Below are 21596 nucleotides of genomic sequence, written 5' to 3'. Positions count from 1 at the left end.
GCTTGGGGGTAAAAACTGTTGAAGCCTTTTTGTCCTAGACCTGGCACTCCGGTACCACTTGCCATGCAGTAGTAGAGAGAATAGTCTATGACTGGGGTGGCTTGGGTCTTTGACAATTTTTAGGGTTCCTCTGATATCGCCTGGTGTAGAGGTCCTGGATGGCAGGCAGCTTAGACCCAGTGATGTACTGGGCCGTGCGCACTACCCTCTAGTGCTTACAGTCGAAGGCCGAGCAATTGCCATACCAGGCAGTGATGCAACTAGTCAGAATGCTCTCGATGTTGCAGCTGTAGAACCTTTTGAGGATCTCAGGACCTATGCCAAATCTTTTTAGTTTCCTGGGGTGGAATAGGCTTTGTCGTGCCCTTTTCACGAATGTCCTGGTGTGGTTGGACCATTCTAGTTTGTTGGTGATGTGGACTCCAAGGAACTTGAAGCTCTCAACCTGCTCCACTACAGCCCCATCGATGAAAGTTGGGGTGTGCTCGGTCCACCTTTTCCTGTAGTCCACAATCATCTACTTAGTCTTGGTTGCATTGAGGGACAGGTTGTTATTCTGGCACCACCCGGCCAGGTCTCTGACCTCCTCCCTGTAGGCTGTCTCGTCGTTGCCGGTGATCAGGTCTACCACTGTTGTTGTCAGCAAACTTAATGATGGTGTTGGAGTCTTGCCATGCAATCGTGGGTGAACAGGGAGTACAGGAGGGGACTGAGCACGCACCCCTGGGGGGCAGATGTGTTGCTACCTACCCTCACCACCTGGGGGCGGCCCGTCAGGAAGTCCAGGATCCAGTTGCAGAGAGGGGGTGTTTAGTCCCATGATCCTTAGCTTAGTGATGAGCTATGAGGGTACTATGGTGTTGAATGCTGAGCTGTAGTCAATGAATAGCATTCTCACATAAGTGTTCCTTTTGTCCAGGTGGGAAAGGGCAGTGTGGAGTGCAATAGAGATTACATCATTTGTGGATCTGTTTGGGCGGTATGCAAATTGGAGTGGGTCTAGGGTTTCTGGGATAATGGTGTTGATGTGAGCCATTACCAGCCTTTCAAAGCACTTCATGGCTACAGACGTGAGTGCTACGGGTCTGTAGTCATTTAGGCAGGTTGCCTTTGTGTACTTGGGCACAGGGACTATGGTGGTCTGCTTGAAACATGTCGGTATTACAGGGACATGTTGAAAATGTCAGTGAAGACACCTGCCAGTTGGTCAGCACATGCTCGGAGCGCACGTCCTGGTAATCTGTTTGGTCCCGCATCCTTGTGTATGTTGACCTGTTTAAGGTCTTACTCACGTTGGCTACGGAGAGCGTGATCACACAGTCGTCCGGAACAGCTGATGCTCTCATGCCTGCCTCAGTGTTGCTTGCCTAGAGCGAGCATAGAAGTGATTTGTAGACTACTTTGTAGTCTGTAATAGTTTGCAAGCCCTGCCAGATAAGACGAGCGTGGGAGCCTGTGTAGTATGATTCAATCTTAGCCCTATATTGATGCTTTTCCTGTTTGATGGTTCGTCGCAGGGCATAGCAGGATTTCATGTAAGCTTCCGGGTTAGAGTCCCGCACTTTGAAAGCAGCAGCTCTACCATTTAGCTCAGTGCGAATGTTGCCTGTAATCCCTGGCTTCTGGTTGGGGTATGTACAGTCACTGTGGGGACGGCATCATCGATGCACTTATTGATAAAGCCAGTGACTGATGTGGTGTACTCCTCAATGCCATCGGAAGAATCCCAGAACATGTTCCAGTCTGTGATAGCAAAACAGTCCTGTAGTTTAGCATCTGCTTCATCTGACCACTTTTTTGTAGACCGAGTCACTGGTCTTTCCTGCTTTAATTTTTGCTTGTAAACAGGAATCAGGAGGATATAGTTGTGGTCGGATTTACCAAATGGAGGGCAAGGGAGCGCTTTGTTACCCATCTCTGTGTGGAGTACAGGTGATCTCAAATTTTTTCCCTCTGGTTGCACATTTAACATGTTGATGGAAATTTGGTAGAACTGATTTAAGCGGAGCGGCGCCTCTGGGTGAGTGGTTTCCTGTTTGCTTATTTCCTTATACAGCTGACTGAGTGCAGTCTTAGTGCCAGCAGCTGTCTGTGGTGGTAAATAAACAGCCACAATGTTAGGGTTTTCTTCCGGTGAAGGAGAGGTGGACAAAAATGCAGCATGGTTATTTCGATACATGTTTAATAAAAGATAAACACGAACAAAACAATAAACGTAACGTGAAAACCTAAACAGCCTATTCTGGTGCAAACTAACACAGAGACAGGAACAATCACCCACGAAACACTCAAAGAATATGGCTGCCTAAATATGGTTCCCAATCAGAGACAACGATAAACACCTGCCTCTGATTGAGAACCACTCCAGGCAGCCATAGACTATTCTAGACAACCCCAGTAACCACAATCCCAAGCCCTACAAAAAAAACCAAGACAAAACACACCACATAAATAACCCATGTCACACCCTGACCTGACCAAAATAATAAAGAAAACACAAAATACTAAGACCAGGGCATGACACACGAAAAGTATACAGTGGGGCAAAAAAGTATTTAGTCAGCCACCAATTGTGCAAGTTCTCCCACTTAAAAAGATGAGAGGCCTGTAATTTTCATCATAGGTACACTTCAACTATGACAGACAAAATGAGAAGAAAAAAAATCCAGAAAATCACATTGTAGGATTTTTAATTTATTTGCAAATTATGGTGGAAAACTTTTGTTATTGACCAAATACTTATTTTCCACCATAAGTTGCAAATAAATTCATTAAAAATCCTACCATGTGATTTTCTGGATTTTCTTCTCATTTTGTCTGTCATAGTTGAAGTGTACCTATGATGAAAATTACAGGCCTCTCTCATCTTTTTAAGTGGGAGAACTTGCACAATTGGTGGCTGACTAAATACTTCTTTGCCCCACTGTATGTAAATGCCAACAAAATAACTTTTTGGTCTTTTGTGTGTGTGTGTGGTGTGTGTGTGTGTGTGTGTGTGTGTGTGTGTGTGTGTAACCTTTATTTAACTAGGCAAGTCAGGTAAGAACACATTCTTATTTACAATGACTTTGTCGCACTATGGGACTCCCAATCACGTCCGGATGTGATACAGCCTGGGTTCAAACCAGGGACTGTAGTGACACCTCTTGCACTGAGATGCAGTGCCTTAGACCACAACATGTGTGTGTTAACTATTTAACTGTACTAGAATGCTTAAAAGACCGCTAAAATTGAAAATATCGGGTATCGCTTTTTTACGCACTTTCTCATTGTGTACCAGCTCTGTTGACTGAACTGAAGCTTTGTGTCCATGGCAAAATAAATGTTTTTTTTTTGCTCTGTGGAGAGGCATTGAGAAATCAGGTGACCATGTATCTTTTCCCAGGTAGATAGTTTTACATAAAGGTGTGTGTGTTGACTATTCAGATCCACGGAAATCTCAGGTTGCGTATGGCGCACATATATAGAAAACAGAGCACGCTTTCAACTGGTATTATTTTGGCCAACTATTTTTCCAGGTAAGTTAACTGAGAACACATTCTCATTTGCAGCAACGACCTGGGGGATAGTTACAGGGGATTAATGAGCCAATTGTAAACTGGGGATTATTAGGTGACTGTGATGGTTTGAGGTCCAGATTGAGAATTTAGCCAGGACACTGGGGTTAATACTAATGAACATCAAAAGCACTAACCTATGTCAACCTATCCCTCATAGTACAACAGTCAATCTATTCTGTGCAAGAAATAAATATTCTGAACATAGTATGGGACAGTTGTGTGATGTGATTGATCCCAAGTTAATACAACGACTACCATCAAAAAATACTTTTTATGCAATGTGGCTGACGCAACAGATCAGAACGTTTAGCCTAAAATGTTAAACTCTTAGGCTATTTCTTCACATTATAAGTGCAGCAATGCACACGTGGTAGTAGGCTATAAGCGCAAATGTTCCTTTTAACGGAAAACACCATTATCAAAAGTGACCGCAAATGCAATTATGCATGTAATGCTTTTATTATAAAGGTGCTTTTTTATGGTGAAAATGATCTTCCCAAAACTGGAAACTCACGCTCTAATGTATGCCAGTTAGGCTTACACCCCTTGTAAAGCGGATTAATGTGCTTAATTTTAATTAGTTATTTGGCCACTTCAGTTGTGATACAAACCTTATTAAAACACCATATGCCTATGGGCTAGGCTACATGAGGTGTGCAACTATGATTAGAAAAAGTCACAAAAAAAGGCATTGTTTCTTATGCAGGTCATTATTCACATGTGATAATATATCATTCACAAATGATAGGTTAATATTGTCACCCATCAGACTATTTATTGATTTAATCTTGACTTTACATATACTAAATGATATACAATACCAGTCAAAACTTTGGACACACCTACTCATTCAAGGGTTTTTCTTTATTTTTCCACATTGTAGAATAGTGAAGACATCAAAACTATGAAATAACACACACAGAATAATGTAGTAACCAAAAATGTGTTAAAAAAAATCTAAATATATTTTAGACTCTTCAAAGTAGCCACCCTTTGTCTTGATGACAGCTTTGCACACTCTTGGCATTCTCTCAACTAGCTTCACCTGGAATGCTTTTCCAACAGTCTTGAAGGAGTTCCCACATATGCTAAGCACTTGTTGGCTGATTTTCCTTCACTCTGCATCCAACTTATCCCAAATCATCTCAATTGTGATGAGGTCGGGTGATTGGAGGCCAGGTCATCTGATGCAGCCCTCCATCACTCTCCTTAGTCAAATAGTCCTTACACAGCCTGGAGGTGTGTTGGGTCATTGCCCTGTTGAAAAACAAATGATAGTCCCACTAAGTGAAAACCAGCTGGGATGGCGTATCGCTGCAGAATGCTGTGGTAGCCATGCTGGTTAAGTGTGCCTTGAATTCAAAATTAATCGCTGACACTGTCACAAGCAAGGCACCATCATACCTACTCCATGCTTCACGTTGGGAACCACACATGTGGAGATCATCCGTTCACCTACTCTGCGTCTCACAAAGATACGGCGGTTGGAACCAAAAATCTCAAATATGGACTCATTTCCACTGGTCTAATGTCCATTGCTCGTGTTTCTTGGCATAAGCAAGTGTCTGCTTATTGGTGTCCTTTAGTTGTTTTTTTGTTGTTGCAGCAATTCGACCATGAAGGACTGACTCACCCAGTCTCCTCTGATCAATTGATGTTCAGATTTGTCTGTTACTTTAACTCTGTGAAGCATTTATTTTGGCTGCATTTTCTGAGGCTGATAATTCCAATGAAATTATCCTCTGCAGCAGAGGTAACTTTGGGTCTTCCATTCCTGTGGCGGTCCTCATGAGACAGTTTCATCGTAGCACTTGATGGTTTTTGCGAATGCAATTGAGGAAACTTTCAATGTTCTTGAAATGTTCCGGATTGACTGATCTTCATGTCTTAAAATATTGATGGACTGTCGTTTCTCTTTGCTTATTTGAGTTGTTCTTGCCATAATATGGACTTGGTCTCATGCCAGAATAATCAGAAACCTGGGCATGGAGCAGAGGCTTGCGCTGTTCAAGCTTAAAATTCCATTCTAGTTCTGTTTTCAAGTTTTTTCGACGTGCAACTCGCACTTGACAGCAGGCCTGACAGCCAATGATCCACTATATGGATAGCCACGCAAGCTTCACCCTCATGTCAGTTCTAACAAGATAGGTAGTGCTAGGTATCTACAGCCAATCCTGTAGGGGCTTAAAACTAGAGTGAGCTTCGATCGGTCAATAGCAGGAGATTTGTCTTCCAACAAGACAATGATCCAAAACATAAAGCAAAATCTACAATGGAATGGTTCAAAAATAAACATATCCAGGTGTTAGAATGGCCAAGTCAAAGTCCAGACCTGAATCCAATCGAGAATCTGTGGAAAGAACTGAAAACTGCTGTTCACAAATGCTCTCCATCCAACCTCACTGAGCTCGAGCTGTTTTGCAAGGAGGAATGGGAAAAAATTTCAGTCTCTCGATGTGCAAAACTGATAGAGACATACCCCAAGCGACTTACAGCTGTAATCGCAGCAAAAGGTGGCGCTACAAAGTATTAACTTAAGGGGGCTGAATAATTTTGCATGCCCAATTTTTCAGTTTTTGATTTGTTAAAGTTTGAAATATCCAATAAATGTCGTTCCACTTCATGATTGTGTCCCACTTGTTGTTGATTCTTCACAAAAAAATACAGTTTTATATCTTTATGTTTGAAGCCTGAAATGAGGCAAAAGGTCGCAAAGTTCAAGGGGGCCGAATACTTTGGCAAGGCACTGTATGTTGGCTACTGGAAAGGCAAAAAAAGAAGACCTAATGGGACAACAAGAGAGCAGTTTTAACTGGTTATGATCATGAGAAAGAAGTTGGCCCCACCTCTTTGTGACCTGTGGTGCCACCACATCTGCCCCTACAATAAATATGAAATGATTTGCCACTACCTGCTTCACAGTGATGACTTTTAAATATGTTTATAAATCAAACAAGGTCTTTTAACCTTGGTCTTTAAATTGATGGTATGAGAGATGACAGAGACCTTTTCTGCTGTAGAAGCTGGTCTCGCCTGTCTCTGCATCACGTAGTCCTACTGTACTGGCCTATGTCTCAGTGTCAGAGGTGAAATGGTGATCATGCCCAGAGCTATATTAGGGTGGCTGCTCTGCAGTGAGTGAATCACATCAGCCAGGAGAGAGGATGGATGGCTAGGCTATATCTGCTGCCTGCCTGGCTGTGTGGCACTCCTCTGTAGTGAGATTACCAGAGTCAGTGAATTGGTCTGGGTGCAGGGCGGTGGGGGAAGGGATGGGGAAACTGACTTATCTGCTTTCACTCTCACCTACGTCGCCGACTGTCCTTCAGTCACACAAAGTCAAAGTGAAGCAGTTGGCCAATCTAGGATTACTGTTACTATCCCATCATTGCTACGTCTGCCACCACAATTGTCTTTCTTACCTGTACACAGAAGCTCTCCATCTGGCAAATCATTTGACGTCATGCAGATTACAGCTCATGTCCTATAAAGACAAAGTAGTATGGAGACTTGGTCTCCTACGTGTACACAGTAATCTACTCTCTTTTTTCCTTTCAACATGACAATCTATCTTTGTAATGTGGTGAGCATAAGTACTGTTAGTACGAATATTAAATATCAGTACCTCTTCCCACCATTACTTCATTTCATTATATGCATGCTTTTCACCTCTTTTCCCCTCCTTTCTGTGTTGCAGGTAAGTTCAATAGCTATGTGACGCTGAAGGTGCAGAATGTCAAGAGCACCTCCATTACCGTGCGAGGGGACCAGCCATGCTGGGAGCAGGACTTCATGTTGTAAGTGACCAGTAACCACACACTTCTTAGACCTCTCTATTCCTGTCCTATGCACTCAGTCTTTGTTTATTTGGATCCCCAAATAATTTTGCAGTAGCTTCTCTTCCTGACATCCACAAAACACGACAAGTAACAGAACACTGATACACAGGACAGTCACACACATTTTTAATACGAAGTGATAGGCCCCACAAGCTCACAGAACAGGATTGCTGAGTGCTGAAGCGTATAATGCGTAAAAATCGTCTGTCCTCGGTTGCAACACTCACTACCGAGTTCCAAACTGCTGCTGGAAGCAACATCAGCACAATAACTGTTCATCGGGAGCTTCCTGAAATGTGTTTTCATGGCCGAGCAGCCGCACACAAGCCTATGATTACCATGCACAATGACAAGCGTCGGGTGGAGTGGTGTAAAGCTCACCACCATTAGACTATGGAGCAGTGGAAATGTGTACTCTGGAGTGATGAATCATGCTTAACCATCTGGCAGTCCGATGGATGAATCTGGGTTTGGCGGATTCCGGGAGAATGCTTCCTGCCCCAATGCATAGTGCCAACTTTAAAGTTTAGTAGAGGAGGAATAATGGTCTGGGGCTGTTGTTCATGTTTCGGGCTAGGCCCCTTAGTTCCAGTGAATGGACATCTTAACGCTACAGCAAACAATGACATTCTAGACGATTCTGTGCTTCAAACTTTGGGAAAGGCCCTTTCAGTTTGGGAAAGGCCCTTTCCCGTTTCAGCATGACAAAGCCCCCGTGCATAAGGCAAAGGCCACACATGTTTTTTTCGAGATCAGTGTGGAAGGGACTTGACTGGGCTGTACAGAGCCCTGACCTCAATCCCATCAAACACCTTTGGGATGAATTGGACCGCCGACTGCGAACCAGGCCTAATTGCCCAACATCAGTACCCGACCTCACTAATGCTCTTGCCTGAATTGAAGCAAGTCCCCTCAGCAATGTTCCAACATCTAGTGGAGAGCCTTCCCTGCTGTTATAGCAGCAAAGTGGGGACCAACTCCATATTAATGCCCATAATTTTGGAATGAGATGTTCAACAAGCAGGTGTCCACATACACTACATGACCAAATGTATGTCGTATAAGCCACAGCATACTTGCTGTGTGTGGCCGATAGAATACCAGTAGTCTGTCTGGAGGCTCTGTAAGTGTCAAGTGTCACATTTTCATACAGTGTCAACATAGAATCAGGTAACATCAGGTTTGTTTTGTTTAAATGATGATCAGAGAGGAACGATGAAGGGAGGGTCTATGGCTCTGAGCTCAACAGACTTATTGTAACAGTACAGTATATCCTCCATGCTCAGCCACTAACACCTTTATTTGATTAAGGCTGGCTGTCTTTTGGAATTATGCAGCAGACACAACCACCTGAGTACTCTTCCACTCAGACAGGTTGAGAGCAGGGCAGCTAGTCTGCCTCTGGTGCTAATGCTATGTAGCTACAGTTCAGGTTTATGATTTTCAGACCTTAATATGTGAGAGCAGGCCACAGTCGGGGATTTCCAGGAATGTTTTGTCCCCGTTGTTGCCCGCCAGGTGGGTTGTTGTTTCGGGAAAGTTAGCTTACCTTTTCTCACAACTATTCACTTCCTCATGGTTACTCATCTAATTTCCTCCTTTCAGTGTTCCATATGTAGGCTGGGCAGTTTTTAGCTCTAGGCTTACTCCTGTGTGTGCGCATCTGTGTATGCAATTTTTATGATATTTTTCCACATCTGTTTCAAGGATGTTTCTGAGTGTAAATGCTTGGTTCTGTAGTACTGTTCATGAAACGCAATGCATTAGCACTTGTCAGCGAGTCTGAAGTTTACTGTTAACTTGAAACTGGCTCTGCTGGATTTCTTTCTTCTCCAATGACGTGTTTCCTTGCAAGAAAGCTGTAGCCTGTTGATTCTGTGGGTCAACCTTTTATGTAACAGATTCACATAATTGATTTTGATTGCATACTATGTAATTGACTCACAGAGTACTTAAGTGGATGGATGCACCTTTCTCCTCTTAATGAGATAGCAGATTGCCAAATGGTATTTTGGTTTGTCAGGCCAGGCTTCTGTTTCTATGCTAGCCAGAGGGCCTTGGAGACTAGAGTCCAGTCCAGACTACAATTTCCTTGTGAGATAATGGCCATCCCCACCAAGAGACCGGCTCAGGCCACCAGGGCTGACAGAAAACAGGAATGTAGCGAAAGCTATGGATCAATATATACACCGTACACCCCAGCTCACCTTATTTCTAGAGCTGTTTCCATAGCTCCTGTGCTATGCTGCTCAGTCATTAGAGACAGGATATTGTTCTTTAGGGATACAAATACAACGCTGGGGGTGTTTTGTGTTCACTGCTAGAGCTTAGCATATGTAATGTTTAAGAGCCTTCAATGAGATTGTCTCATTGAACTGATGACTTATGTTTACACTGACTGTGATGGTGTTGTCTTTGATTGTGTTGTCTCTCACTGTTTCCACAACAGGGTGCTCCAGGAAGTGACATAGAGGAGAGCCTTAATGTTTCTGTGCTTGAATTTTAAAAAATATATATATTTCACCTTTATTTAACCAGGTAGGCCAGTTGAGAACAAGTTCTCATTTACAACAGCGACCTGGCCAAGATAAAGCAATGCTACACAAACAACAACACAGAGTTATACATGGTATAAACAACCGTACAGTCAAAAACACAATAGAGAAATCTATATACAGTCTGTGCAAATGTAGTAAGATTAGGGAGGTAAGGCCATGGTGGTGAAATAATTACAATTTAGCAATTAAACACTGGAGTGATAGATGTGCAGAAGATGAATGTGCAAGTAGAGATACTGGGGCAAAAAAATAAATGACAACATGGGGATGAGGTAGTTGGGTGGGCTATGTACGAATGGGCTGTGTACAGGTGCAATGATCGGTAAGCTGCTCTGACAGCTGACGCTTAAAGTTCGAGTGGGAGATATGACTCCAGCTTCAGTGATTTTTGCAATTCGTTCCAGTCATTGGCAGCAGAGAACTGGAATGAAAGGCGGCCAAAGGAGGAGTTGGCTTTGGGGATGACAAGTGAAATATACCTGCTGGAGCACGTGCTACGGGTGGGTGCTGCTATGGTGACCAGTGAGCTGAGATAAGGCGGAGTTTTACCTAGCAAAGACTTATAGATGACCTGAAGCCAGTGGGTTTGGCGATGACTATGAAGCGAGGGTCAGCCAACGAGAGCATACAGGTCGCAGTGGTGGGTAGTACATGGGGTTTTGGTGACAAAATGGATGGCACTGTGATAGACTACATCCAATTTGCTGAGTAGCGTGCTGGAGGCTATTTTGTAAATGACATCGCCGAAGTCAAGGATCGGGAGGATAGTCAGTTTTACGAGGGTATGCTAGGCAGCATGAGTGAAGGATGCTTTGTTGCGAAGTTATGCTTGGTTTCTATATCTAATTTTGTATTGAAGATGCTTTAAAAAATAAATATATATTTTTACCCCTTTTTCTCCCTAATTTCGTGGTATCCATTTGTTGTAGTAGCTACTATCTTGTCTCATCGCTACAACTCCCGTACGGGCTCGGGAGAGACGAAGGTTGAAAGTCATGCATCCTCCGATACACAACCCAACCAGCCGCACTGCTTCTTAACACAGCGCACATCCAACCCGGGTCTAGAGTGGGTCTAGAGTGTCTCCTCCTTTGAAGAGGGGGATGACTGCGGCAGCTTTCCAATCTTTAGGGATCTCAGACGATACGAAAGAGAGGTTGAACAGACTAGTAATAGGGGTTGCAACAATTGCGGCGGATAATTTTAGAGAGGTTCCAGATTGTCCAACCCAGCTGATTTGTAGGGGTCCAGATTTTGCAGCTCTTTCAGAACATCAGCTATCTGTATTTGGGTGAAGGAGAAATGGAGGAGGCTTGGGCAAGATGCTGTGGGGTTGCAGAGCTGTTGACCGGGGTAAGGGTAGCCAGGTGGAAAGCATGGCCAGCCATAGAAAAATGGTTGAATGAAGCCTCAAAACACTCATCTGGTTGCCATGGAGACAATCAGTTAGGCATTACTCCATCCTACCCCTGCTTTTGGAGTGTCTTTTAGAAAATAATGGGAAAAATAATAAATGCAGTAGAATACAAGGTGTGTTCTGTGTAGTGCTTTTTCTCAAGCGTTTTCCAAAGCCTTTGTGTCCCTGTGCTGCAGAAGCCTGTTCATTCCCATCTCACTCCACAAACAATGGGGAGCTCAAATGGAACATTATTTAATCAATCAGTCAAATGTATTTATAAAACCCTTTTTACATCAGCCAATGTCACAAAGTACTGTACAGAAACCCACCCTAAAACCCAAACAGCAAGCAATGCAGATGTAGAAGCATGGTGGCTAGGAAAAACTCCCTAGAAAGGCTGGAACCTAGGAAGAAACATAGAGAGGAACCAGGCTCTGAGGGGTGGCCAGTCCTCTTCTGGCTGTGCCGTGTGGAGATTATAGATGTTCAAATGTTCATAGATGACCAGCAGGGTCAGATAATAATAATAATAATCACTGTGGTTGTAGAGGGTGCAACATGTCAGTACCTCAGGAGAAAATGTCAGTTGGCTTTTCATAGCCTATCATTCTGAGTTATAGACAGCAGGTGCGGAAGAGAGAGAGTCCAAAAAAGCAGGTCTGGGATAAGGTAGCTCAATACATAGTGAATGAAACCATTATACATTTATTAGACAATCACTGTGTCGCTGTCTTTCTACTGATCTCTATCTCTCTATTAATGGATTTTTGAATGCTGTTTTCATGGTGGAGTGGGTCTATGGGTTCTTTAATTTGTGTTTCCATGATGCGGAATGATAGAGAGAGCTCAAAGTGAAGTCGGTGTGTGATTGATCAAAAAGACTCTTGGTTTAATATTTTTTATGAAATGTTAAAAATTGTCTACTCATTCTTTTTATATTTGTTTTTATAAAAGTACCATATGACTGTAAGCAGTTTATACAAGTACATGTTTACATTCACTGTGGCCACGTAAGAGCCAAAGAGATGTGAAGGTGATTGGTCTGCTCATTACAGTAATAGTGTTTGGTACATCGCCTTCAGTGTTAGTGGTTTAGAATATTTTTGTTTGCACCTGGGCTCGCTCTTACTGCCACCTTTACTGGGGGCAGTGCACTTTTGATAAGTATCTCTTCTCTCATCTTCCTTTTGAAGTGCCGCAAATGAGATGAAGAAATTATGAGCAGTGGTCGCTTTCAAGTGAGATGCTCTTTTATTGTCAGCAAGTTGTATTTGCATCCTTTTCAATGGCAAATTAATGATGGAAGGCATCACGACATCTGACATGATGCATAGGCCTAATCAAAGACCAAGGGATCAGTGAACAGCCAGACGGCGCTTAGCCCTAGTTTCTGTAATAATTATTTCAATTTCATGGAGGTGACTCACCAATAGTGAATGAAACCATTATACATTTGTTAGACAATCACTGTGTCGCTTTCTTTCTACTGATCTGTCGCTCTATTAAACTGTGTGTCTGTATTGAATGAGAGTTGATTATGACCCCCTCTCCTTTATTGCCTCTCTCTCCTGTTTCTCCAGTGAGATCAACTGTTTGGACCTGGGCCTCATTGTGGAGGTGTGGAACAAAGGCCTTATCTGGGACACCATGCTGGGGACTGCCTGGATCCCCCTCAAGAGCATCCGCCAGTCAGAGGAGGTGAGAGGGGCAGATGATGCACTCATACAACATTACACACCACCAACACAACTGGCCAAAACATTTAGAGAACACACATCCAGCTCCGATGTTGAAAACCAACATTTACAACACACAGTTCAAATTTTATATAAAACATGTACAGAGTAGTTTGGGCACTGGTTCACCTCCCAGTTAGTTTCATCTGGTCTCTCTGTCTATGACCTCTGACCTAGCCCTTTCTCTTCCATCAGGAGGGCTCAGGGGACTGGACCTTCCTGGATGCTGAGGTTTTGATGAAGGCTGATGAGATCTACGGCACCAAGAACCCAACACACCACCAGGTTCTTCTGGACTCCCACTTTGAGCTGCCCTTTGGTAAAATGTTATATTGATCACAATGTTTCTGTTGGGCACTTAGTTTCCCAAAGGATATCTATTTTATTTCATATGTTATCTCTTTAAATGTTTTTGTTGATTCTGTACTATGTACCAGGGTCCATTATCCATCAAACGGTGTCTACAGTTACAGTAGCTACAGTTGGTATGATGTATGATGCTGAAATGTTATAGGTCTGTTTTTGTAGATGGAACATGTATAGGGCACAATACAGTAATGATTATACAGTAGTAGCCTTCTCCAGTGACCTGTGCTTTAACATATGCCACCACACCTGATAGTGATCGGTTGAAATCCCAGCAGGTTGCATAGCGAGCCTTTTGGCTGCAGCCGCTCTCATATCTTCACTGAGAGGGAATTGGTGTCGGTGTGCATCAAATCACATGTTTTTTTTTGTCACATGCGCTGAATACAACAGGTGTAGACCTTACCGTGAAATGCTTACTTACATGCCCGAAAATATTTACTAAATAAACGAAAGTAAAAAATAAAAGGCCTCCTGAGTGGTGCTAGCTGCGTTACTACAGATCCTGGTTCGATTCCAGCTGTGTGCCAGCCTTGTCCCATCATGCACTAGCAACTCCTGTGGTGGGCCGGGGGCATGCATGCTGACACGGTCGCCAGGTGTACTGTGTTTTCTCCGACACACTGGCTTCCAGGTTAAGCGTGCATTTTTTTTAAGAAGCACTGCGGCTTGGCAGGGTTGTGTTTTGGAGGACGCACGGCTCTCGACCTTCGCCTCTCCCGAGTCAGTACGGGAGTTGTAGCAATGGAACAAGACTGTAACTACCAATTGGGGAGAAAAATTGTTACTTTTTATGTAAAATAAATTATTCAATCAAAAACTGTGCTTGGCCACACAGTTGTGGGTGAACAAGGAGTACAGGAGGGGACTAAACACATGCCCCTAAGATCAATAAGTTAAGTGTTTGTCTGTGAGAGGGACTAGAGCAGCTTTCAGGTGTTTAAGGGCAGGCCTTTGAAGGTAGCGGTAGGGAAGGGAGGCTGTGTGCTTGTCTGGGTTCTGTGTACCACTGATCCCATTCATTCACCAGGACAGGGGTTTGGTTTCATCTGCCTTTGAACCTCTGGCGTTTTTGTGTTCAGCTCTCTTTAAAGTCCAGGATTTCCCCTAGAATTTTTTTATATATTTTTTTATTGCTGTAAATGAATATAGGGGAATGATAAATGAATATAGGGTAAATGATAAATGAATATAGGGTAAATGATAAATGAATATAGGGGAATGATAAATGAATATAGGGGAATGATAAATGAATATAGGCGAATGACAAATGAATATAGGGGAATGATAAATGAATATAGGGGAATGATAAATGAATATAGGGGAATGATAAATGAATATAGGGTAAATGATAAATGAATATAGGGTAAATGATAAATGAATATAGGGGAATGATAAATGAATATAGGGGAATGATAAATGAATATAGGCGAATGACAAATGAATATAGGGGAATGATAAATGAATATAGGGGAATGATAAATGAATATAGGGGAATGATAAATGAATATAGGGGAATGATAAATGAATATAGGGGAATGATAAATGAATATAGGGGAATGATAAATGAATATAGGGGAATGATAAATGAATATAGGGTAAATGATAAATGAATATAGGGGAATGATAAATGAATATAGGGGAATGATAAATGAATATAGGGTAAACACTTTAATGTCCAGTGTCTCTCTGTAAAGGATCATGGGACATCAGGTCACAGGGAGGGAGAGGGGGTCTGCTCTAACAGACCAGTGGTTTTGTAGGAGGCATCAATGTATAATTTACCTGTCTGCACATTTTTGTCAGTTGTTAGGCTGGTAATGTCATCAAGTTAAGGTTTGCACAGTTTTGCAGTCTCTAGAAGTCTAGTGCTCTGCGCTTATGTCACTGTGAAGTTCTGTCCCTGTCAATACTAACGTCATTGTTTTGTGCTCTTCTGTGCAATCATTTGCATCTGTCATGACAAACATTACTACAGTGGAGCCCTGTCATTCATGGTCCCTGTCCCCCAACAGTACAGTTTCAGGGCATAGCCAACTATTTTTAATGTCTCTTTCCTAAGTGGCTCATTATATATTTAAAAGGACCATGAATATATAATAGCAGCATGTTGGAGAGAGGATGGTTTAGGATGGTATGGGGTAGGGCAGGATGCAGCTCACCAGTCATCCCACTCTGTGTGTGTGCACCCCTCTCTATCAGACATCCCAGATGACGAGGCGCAGTACTGGACCGGCAAGCTGGATTGCATCAACACTATGAGGATCTATGATGAGGTAAGGCCTACCCTACATGCTAAGGCGCTATTTCACCAGGAACATGTAGATCAAAAATGTAGTAACAAATTCTACCTATTTATATTTCAAGCAGTTACAGAGGTGAAGTATTTTCGAAAATACCCTCGTTTACAAATTGTTAAGTTCCCAGTACAATTTATTTATTTATTTTTTATTTCAGCTTTCTCAACTTGCCTAACTGGTTAAATAAAGGTGAAAATAAAATAAAATAAATATTTAACCAGGTAGGCAAGTTGAGAACAAGTTCTCATTTACAATTGCGACCTGGCCAAGATAAAGCAAAGCACGTTCGACATATACAACGACACAGAGTTACACATGGAGTAAAACAAACATACAGTCAATAATACAGTATAAACAAGTCTATATACGATATGAGCAAATGAGGTGAGATAAGGGAGGTAAAGACAAAAAAAAGGCCATAGTGGCAAAGTAAATACAATATAGCAAGTAAAACACTGGAATGGTAGATTTGCAATGGAAGAATGTGCAAAGTAGAAATAAAAATAATGGGGTGCAAAGGAGCAAAATAAATAAATTAATTAAATACAGTAGGGAAAAATGTAGTTGTTTGGGCTAAATTATAGGTGGGCTATGTAGAATGCGGTTGAATATTCTGTAACCTTATCTCCAGATTACACTTGGCTCTCTGCATTCACTAGCACACGGTAAAATACATGGAAATGGAAGATGGGACTAACCCTGTTGTCATTTGACATTTTCCTCACCTCGCTTTTGCATGTCACAGAAAACTTTGGTTAGGTACTGTATTGACATGAGCGTGTGTTTCCCACTGTGTGCTCTGAAGTGATAACGTAGATGGTAGGTCGAACTATTGCATGCAGTGGCATTGAAGTCATGGTGATGATGACAATATTATGACAAATGCAGGAGTTTGAGATTGGTGATGATGATGATGAATTTGTTTTTGTGGATTATGATGGTCAGAGGTCACAATTCTTGTCTCCTTTCCTCTCTCTGGTACCCTCTGCAGGATGAGGTCCAGAGACGCCTCATGCCTCCCGCTGCCTCCCAATGCTGTGAGTGGGACTGACTTCCACTCCATAATATCCCACTAGATGGAGCTCTCTCATCAGCCTTGGCTCCCTCTGTCTTCCATTAGTTTGGCCTTTTTATGTTATTTATTTCCTTGTCCTATTCCTGAGTTATGTGTAAATATCCTAGCTCAGAGTTGACATCAAGTAAGCCTTTTATCCAATCTTAATTTTCCAGTACAGTCACTACTTATCCAAAGTTATGAAGAATGTCAACACAGGGATGCCACGTTCATGCATGTCTGCTAGTGGTGTCTCTGTTTGACCACTGTGTATGTTATGGTCATACTTCCCTCTCCCAAGTTAGGCACTGTTTTTGCATACTCTCCACTACCTCTCACTTTACTTCTCCGCCAACACCCTCACCAGGCTATTTTGGATGGACTGACACACTGAGTATGTAATACACAGTCTTTTTCTGATGAATTCTAAACCTTCCCAAAGCTTCACCTTGGCCAATCCTCAATGCTTTGTGCATGTTTTCCAGCACCAACAATAGTCGCTACAGCCAGGGGAAATATCCCCCAGCTCCACCTCATCGCACTACACCTCATGCCATCTGAGTTTCATCATCTATATCAATTTCCCCACAGGACATGGAAACACAAATATGGTTATTATTACTACCTCTATGGAAACATACTGGACAATAGCAGTTAGGCCTAGATCTATGTTTTTGTAGTCAGCGGGTGACCTTGATAAAGCATAGTGGCAGTTGACTTCCTGAACAGATGTCTGTGAGATGCAACCACACGGTTTGCCAGCCTGTGTTCAGGTGTCACCTTGACAACTTGTTTTCCCCTGTGATTTTTAGAGATACTAACAATACATCAGTTTGTCCCGGGCTATCTATTTATCGCACATATCCGTCTGGAGCGATAAGGCCTATGTCCCCTTAAGCAGGCCACTCAGCTCAGGGTCAGCACTGCAATCCAAAGGACCTGTCTGATGCCAAAATTGAGTCTGGGTCACTGAGAGAGAATTCCCTTATGTCAACATTGCAATTGAGTTACTTAACGCAGTCATTTTGGAATATCACTTTTTGACTGGAGTGTCCATTTTTGTCTGTATTTAAAGCAGGAATCCTTAATTGAAACAAAGCTGTCACCCACCTGTGTTTTTGGTAAAAAGCTGAGGAATGGGGCTAGAGAAATGTAACCACTCAAATTCATAGACAGAGTTATGTATTTCTAAAAAATGTTTTTTAAAATTGAAAACGGTAACCTTTATTTAACTAGCCAAGTCAGTTAAGTACAAATTCTTATTTACAATGACATATGCAAGGACTGACCGTCCATGATGTCAAAATGATAGTTTTAACCATGTTTTGAGGATATGCTTTGTTTGTTTACAAACATTTGAGTATAACAAGCTTATATTTTGGGTTCTGATGTGGTATGACAGTTAATCTAAACTCAGGTGGCATTTATAAGTTACTGTGCCTTCAGAAAGTACTCAGACCTCTTGACTTTTTCCACATTTTGTTACAGCCTTGTTTTAAATTTGAAAAAATAGAAAAAATCCTCAGCAATCGTCACACAATATCCCATAATGACAAAGTGAAAACAGGTTTTTTAGAATTTTTGCAAATTTATCAACAACATAAATATTCAGGCCCTTTGCTATGAGACTCAAAATTGAGCTCAAGTGTATTCTGTTTCCATTGATCATCTTTGACGTTTCTACTACTCGATTAGCGTCCACCTGTGGTGAATTTAATTGATTGGACATGATTTGGAAAGGCACACCTGACAATATAATGTCCCACAGTTGACAGTGCATGTCAGGGCAAAAACAAGCCATGAAATCGAAGGAGTTGTTCGTAGAGCGCCGAGACTGGATTGTGTCGAGGCACAGATCTGTTGCAGGGTACCAAAAAATGTCTGCAGCATTTCATGCCCCCCCCCCTTGAGAGGATCTGCAGAGAAGAATGGGAGAAACTCCCCAAATATAGGTGTGCCAAGCTTGTATTGTCATACCCAGGAAGATTCAAGGCTGTAATCGATGCCAAAGGTGCTTCAACAAAGTACAAAGTAAAGGTCTGAATACTCATGTAAATGTAATATTTCAGTGTTTAGCAAAATAAATTGGTTAACCGTTTTTACTTAGTCCCCCCCCCCTCATCAATGTAATACTTTTTAGAATAAGGCTGTAACGTAACAAAATGTGAAAAAAGTCAAGGGTCAAGGCTTTCCGAATGCACTAACTTAAAAATTAAAAATGGATGTAGCAACTAAGGGTTCTATCTTTAATGGCCTATATATTCAGTTGCATCACTTTCCCCTTCTCACTGAAGTTTTTTTTCTGGTTGGCTTGCATTCAAAAGTGCATGACCCTTGCCCTCCTTACCTCCCTCTTACCTGATCATTCCTGACCTCAGTGTATATAATGGAGATTCGGTAGTCATTTTAACAGTTTGAGGATGTAGAGGTCTCTAGATGTTCTGTGTTGTGGAGCTTGTCCTGTTGTCTCTCTACAGCCCTGGATGACCATGACAGTGCAGTGGACGACCGGGACAGTGACTACCGCAGTGAGACCAGCAACAGTTTGCCCCCGCGCTACCATACTACGGCCCAGCCCAACTCCTCCATGCACCAGTACCCAATGGGCCCCCAGCTCCAGAACCACCTGGACTCCTGCACAGACTCCATGCACAGCTTTGACATGGACTACAGAGACCACCGCGGGAGCAGGTAGAGGTTCTGAATAACACACACAAACATACAGGACATGCCCCTACACAGAATACAAAGACACATGCAAAATACAAATTCAGCCATTAAAGATGGCACACCTCACGTATACTACAGTCATACATATTGACACACAGTGAAGAAGAGTTAAGACATGAAGTGCAGTCATTTATTTTCTGTTGGTTTGTTCTGATGGCATGATTTTCACGTAGAAAACTATTAAATTATTATATTGCAAATAGACCCAGTTAACTGAGGGCCTGAGGCTTAGCTCTTTTGTTTCTTGGAGGGCGTCCCTCTTTCAGATGATTTGGGGACATCCACCCTCCTGGTACAGAATGACAGAATCAAGCATCTTAATACAAGCAAATTTAAGTAAGGTTGGCAGCTTTAAATCTAGTCAGGTTATGTTTATTTGTCACTGACACATCCTTTAACACAGCATAAGAAGGAGGTTAACAATGTCACCTGCTTGAATAATATAAATAGTTCCCCCTAAGGAGTGATTCTTCAATCGAATAATGTTGGGGGCAACAGTGCAAGTTAACCCAATAGATATTGAATCTTTGGGGTTTTGTATATAATTGGATCTAGTATAGAATTTGTATAGAATTTTTATCTAGTTAATAAAATATATATTTGTTAACATGCAGTGCCTTCAGAAAGTATACCCCTTGACTTATTCCACAATGTGTTGTTTCAGCCTAAATTCAAAATGGATTACATTTATTTTTTTTCTCATCCATCTACATGCAATAATACATAATGACAAAGTGAAAAAGTTTTTCGAAATGTTTGCAAATTTATTGAAAATTAAGTATAGAGGTATATATATCTAATTTACATAAGTATACACAACCATGTGTTAATACCTATGGCAGCGATTATAGCTGTGAGGCTTTCTGGGTCTCTAAGTGCTTTGCACACCTGGATTGTACAATATTTGCGCATTATTCTTTTCAAAATTCTTCAAGATCTGTTGAATTGGTTGTTGATCATTGCTAGACAGCCATTTTCAAGTATTGCCATAGATTTTCAAGCAGATTTAAGTCCAAACTCTAACTTGGCCACTCAGGAACATTCACTGTCTTCTTGGTAAGCAACTCCAGTGTAGATTTGGCCTTGTGTTTTAGGTTGTCTTGCTGAAAGGTGAATTCATCTCCTAGTGTCTGTTAGACAGAAGACTGATTTTCCTCTAGGATTTTGACTGTGCTTTGTTCCATTCCACTTCTTTTTTGTCCTGAAGAACTCCCCAGTCCTTAACACTTACAACCATGCCCATAACATGATGCAGCCACGACTATGCTTGAAAATATGGAGAGTGATATTCAGTAATGTGTTTTATTGGATTTGCCCCAAACATACTGTGCATTCAGAAAGTATTCAGACCCCTTGACTTTTTACCCATTTGTTACATTACAGGCTTATTCTAGAATGGATTAAGTAGTTTTTCCCCTCATCAATCTACAGACAATACAACATAATGACAAGCAACCTGTTGAAGCAGGTTGGATGGGGAGCATCGCTGCACAGCTTTTTTCACGTCTCTCCAGAAATGTTCGATTGGGTTCATGTCCAGGCTCTGGCTAGGCCACTCAAGGACATTGAGATTTGTCCCGAAGCCACTCCTGCGTTATCTTGGCTGTGTGCATAAGGTTGTTGTGCTGTTGAAAGGTGAACCTTCGCCCCAGTCTGAGGTCCTGAGCGCTCTTGAGCAGATTTGATCAAGGATCTCTCTGTACTTTGCTCTGTTCATCTTTCCCTCGATCCTGACTCGTCTCTCAGTCCCTGCCGCTGAAAAACATCCCCACAGCATGATGCTGCCACCACCATGCTTCACCGTAGGGATGGTGCCAGGTTCCTTCCAGACGTGACGCTTGGCATTCAGGCCAAAGAGTTCAATCTTGGTTTCGGCAGACTAGAGAATCTTGTTTATCATGGTCTGAGAGTCCTTTAGGTGCCTTTTGGCTAACTCCAAGCAGGCTGTCATGTGCCTTTTACTGAGGAGTGGATTCTGTCTGGCCACTCTACCATAAAGGCCTGATTTTGGTAGAGTGCTGCGGAGATGGCTGTCCTTCTGGAAGGTTCTCCCA

The 21596-nt window shown here is 42.2% G+C and overlaps 1 protein-coding gene across 1 annotated transcript in view; it reads left to right on the top strand.

The window, feature by feature from the left end:
* Positions 1–21596, top strand: part of LOC135544393 (protein unc-13 homolog B-like) — a 113507-nt gene that overhangs the window by 25232 nt on the left and 66679 nt on the right. The window contains exons 3-8 of the mRNA XM_064971960.1: positions 7258–7357; positions 12937–13054; positions 13288–13411; positions 15661–15734; positions 16750–16795; positions 19290–19503. Of these exons, the coding sequence (XP_064828032.1) occupies positions 7258–7357; positions 12937–13054; positions 13288–13411; positions 15661–15734; positions 16750–16795; positions 19290–19503 (676 nt within the window). The remainder of the gene's footprint in view (positions 1–7257; positions 7358–12936; positions 13055–13287; positions 13412–15660; positions 15735–16749; positions 16796–19289; positions 19504–21596) is intronic.

This window comes from Oncorhynchus masou, chromosome 8 (genome assembly GCF_036934945.1).
Source record: "Oncorhynchus masou masou isolate Uvic2021 chromosome 8, UVic_Omas_1.1, whole genome shotgun sequence".
NCBI classification, from domain to species: Eukaryota; Metazoa; Chordata; class Actinopteri; order Salmoniformes; family Salmonidae; genus Oncorhynchus; species Oncorhynchus masou.
The sequence above is the reverse complement of the archived record's forward strand: the minus strand, read 5'-3'. Positions and strand labels throughout refer to the sequence as shown.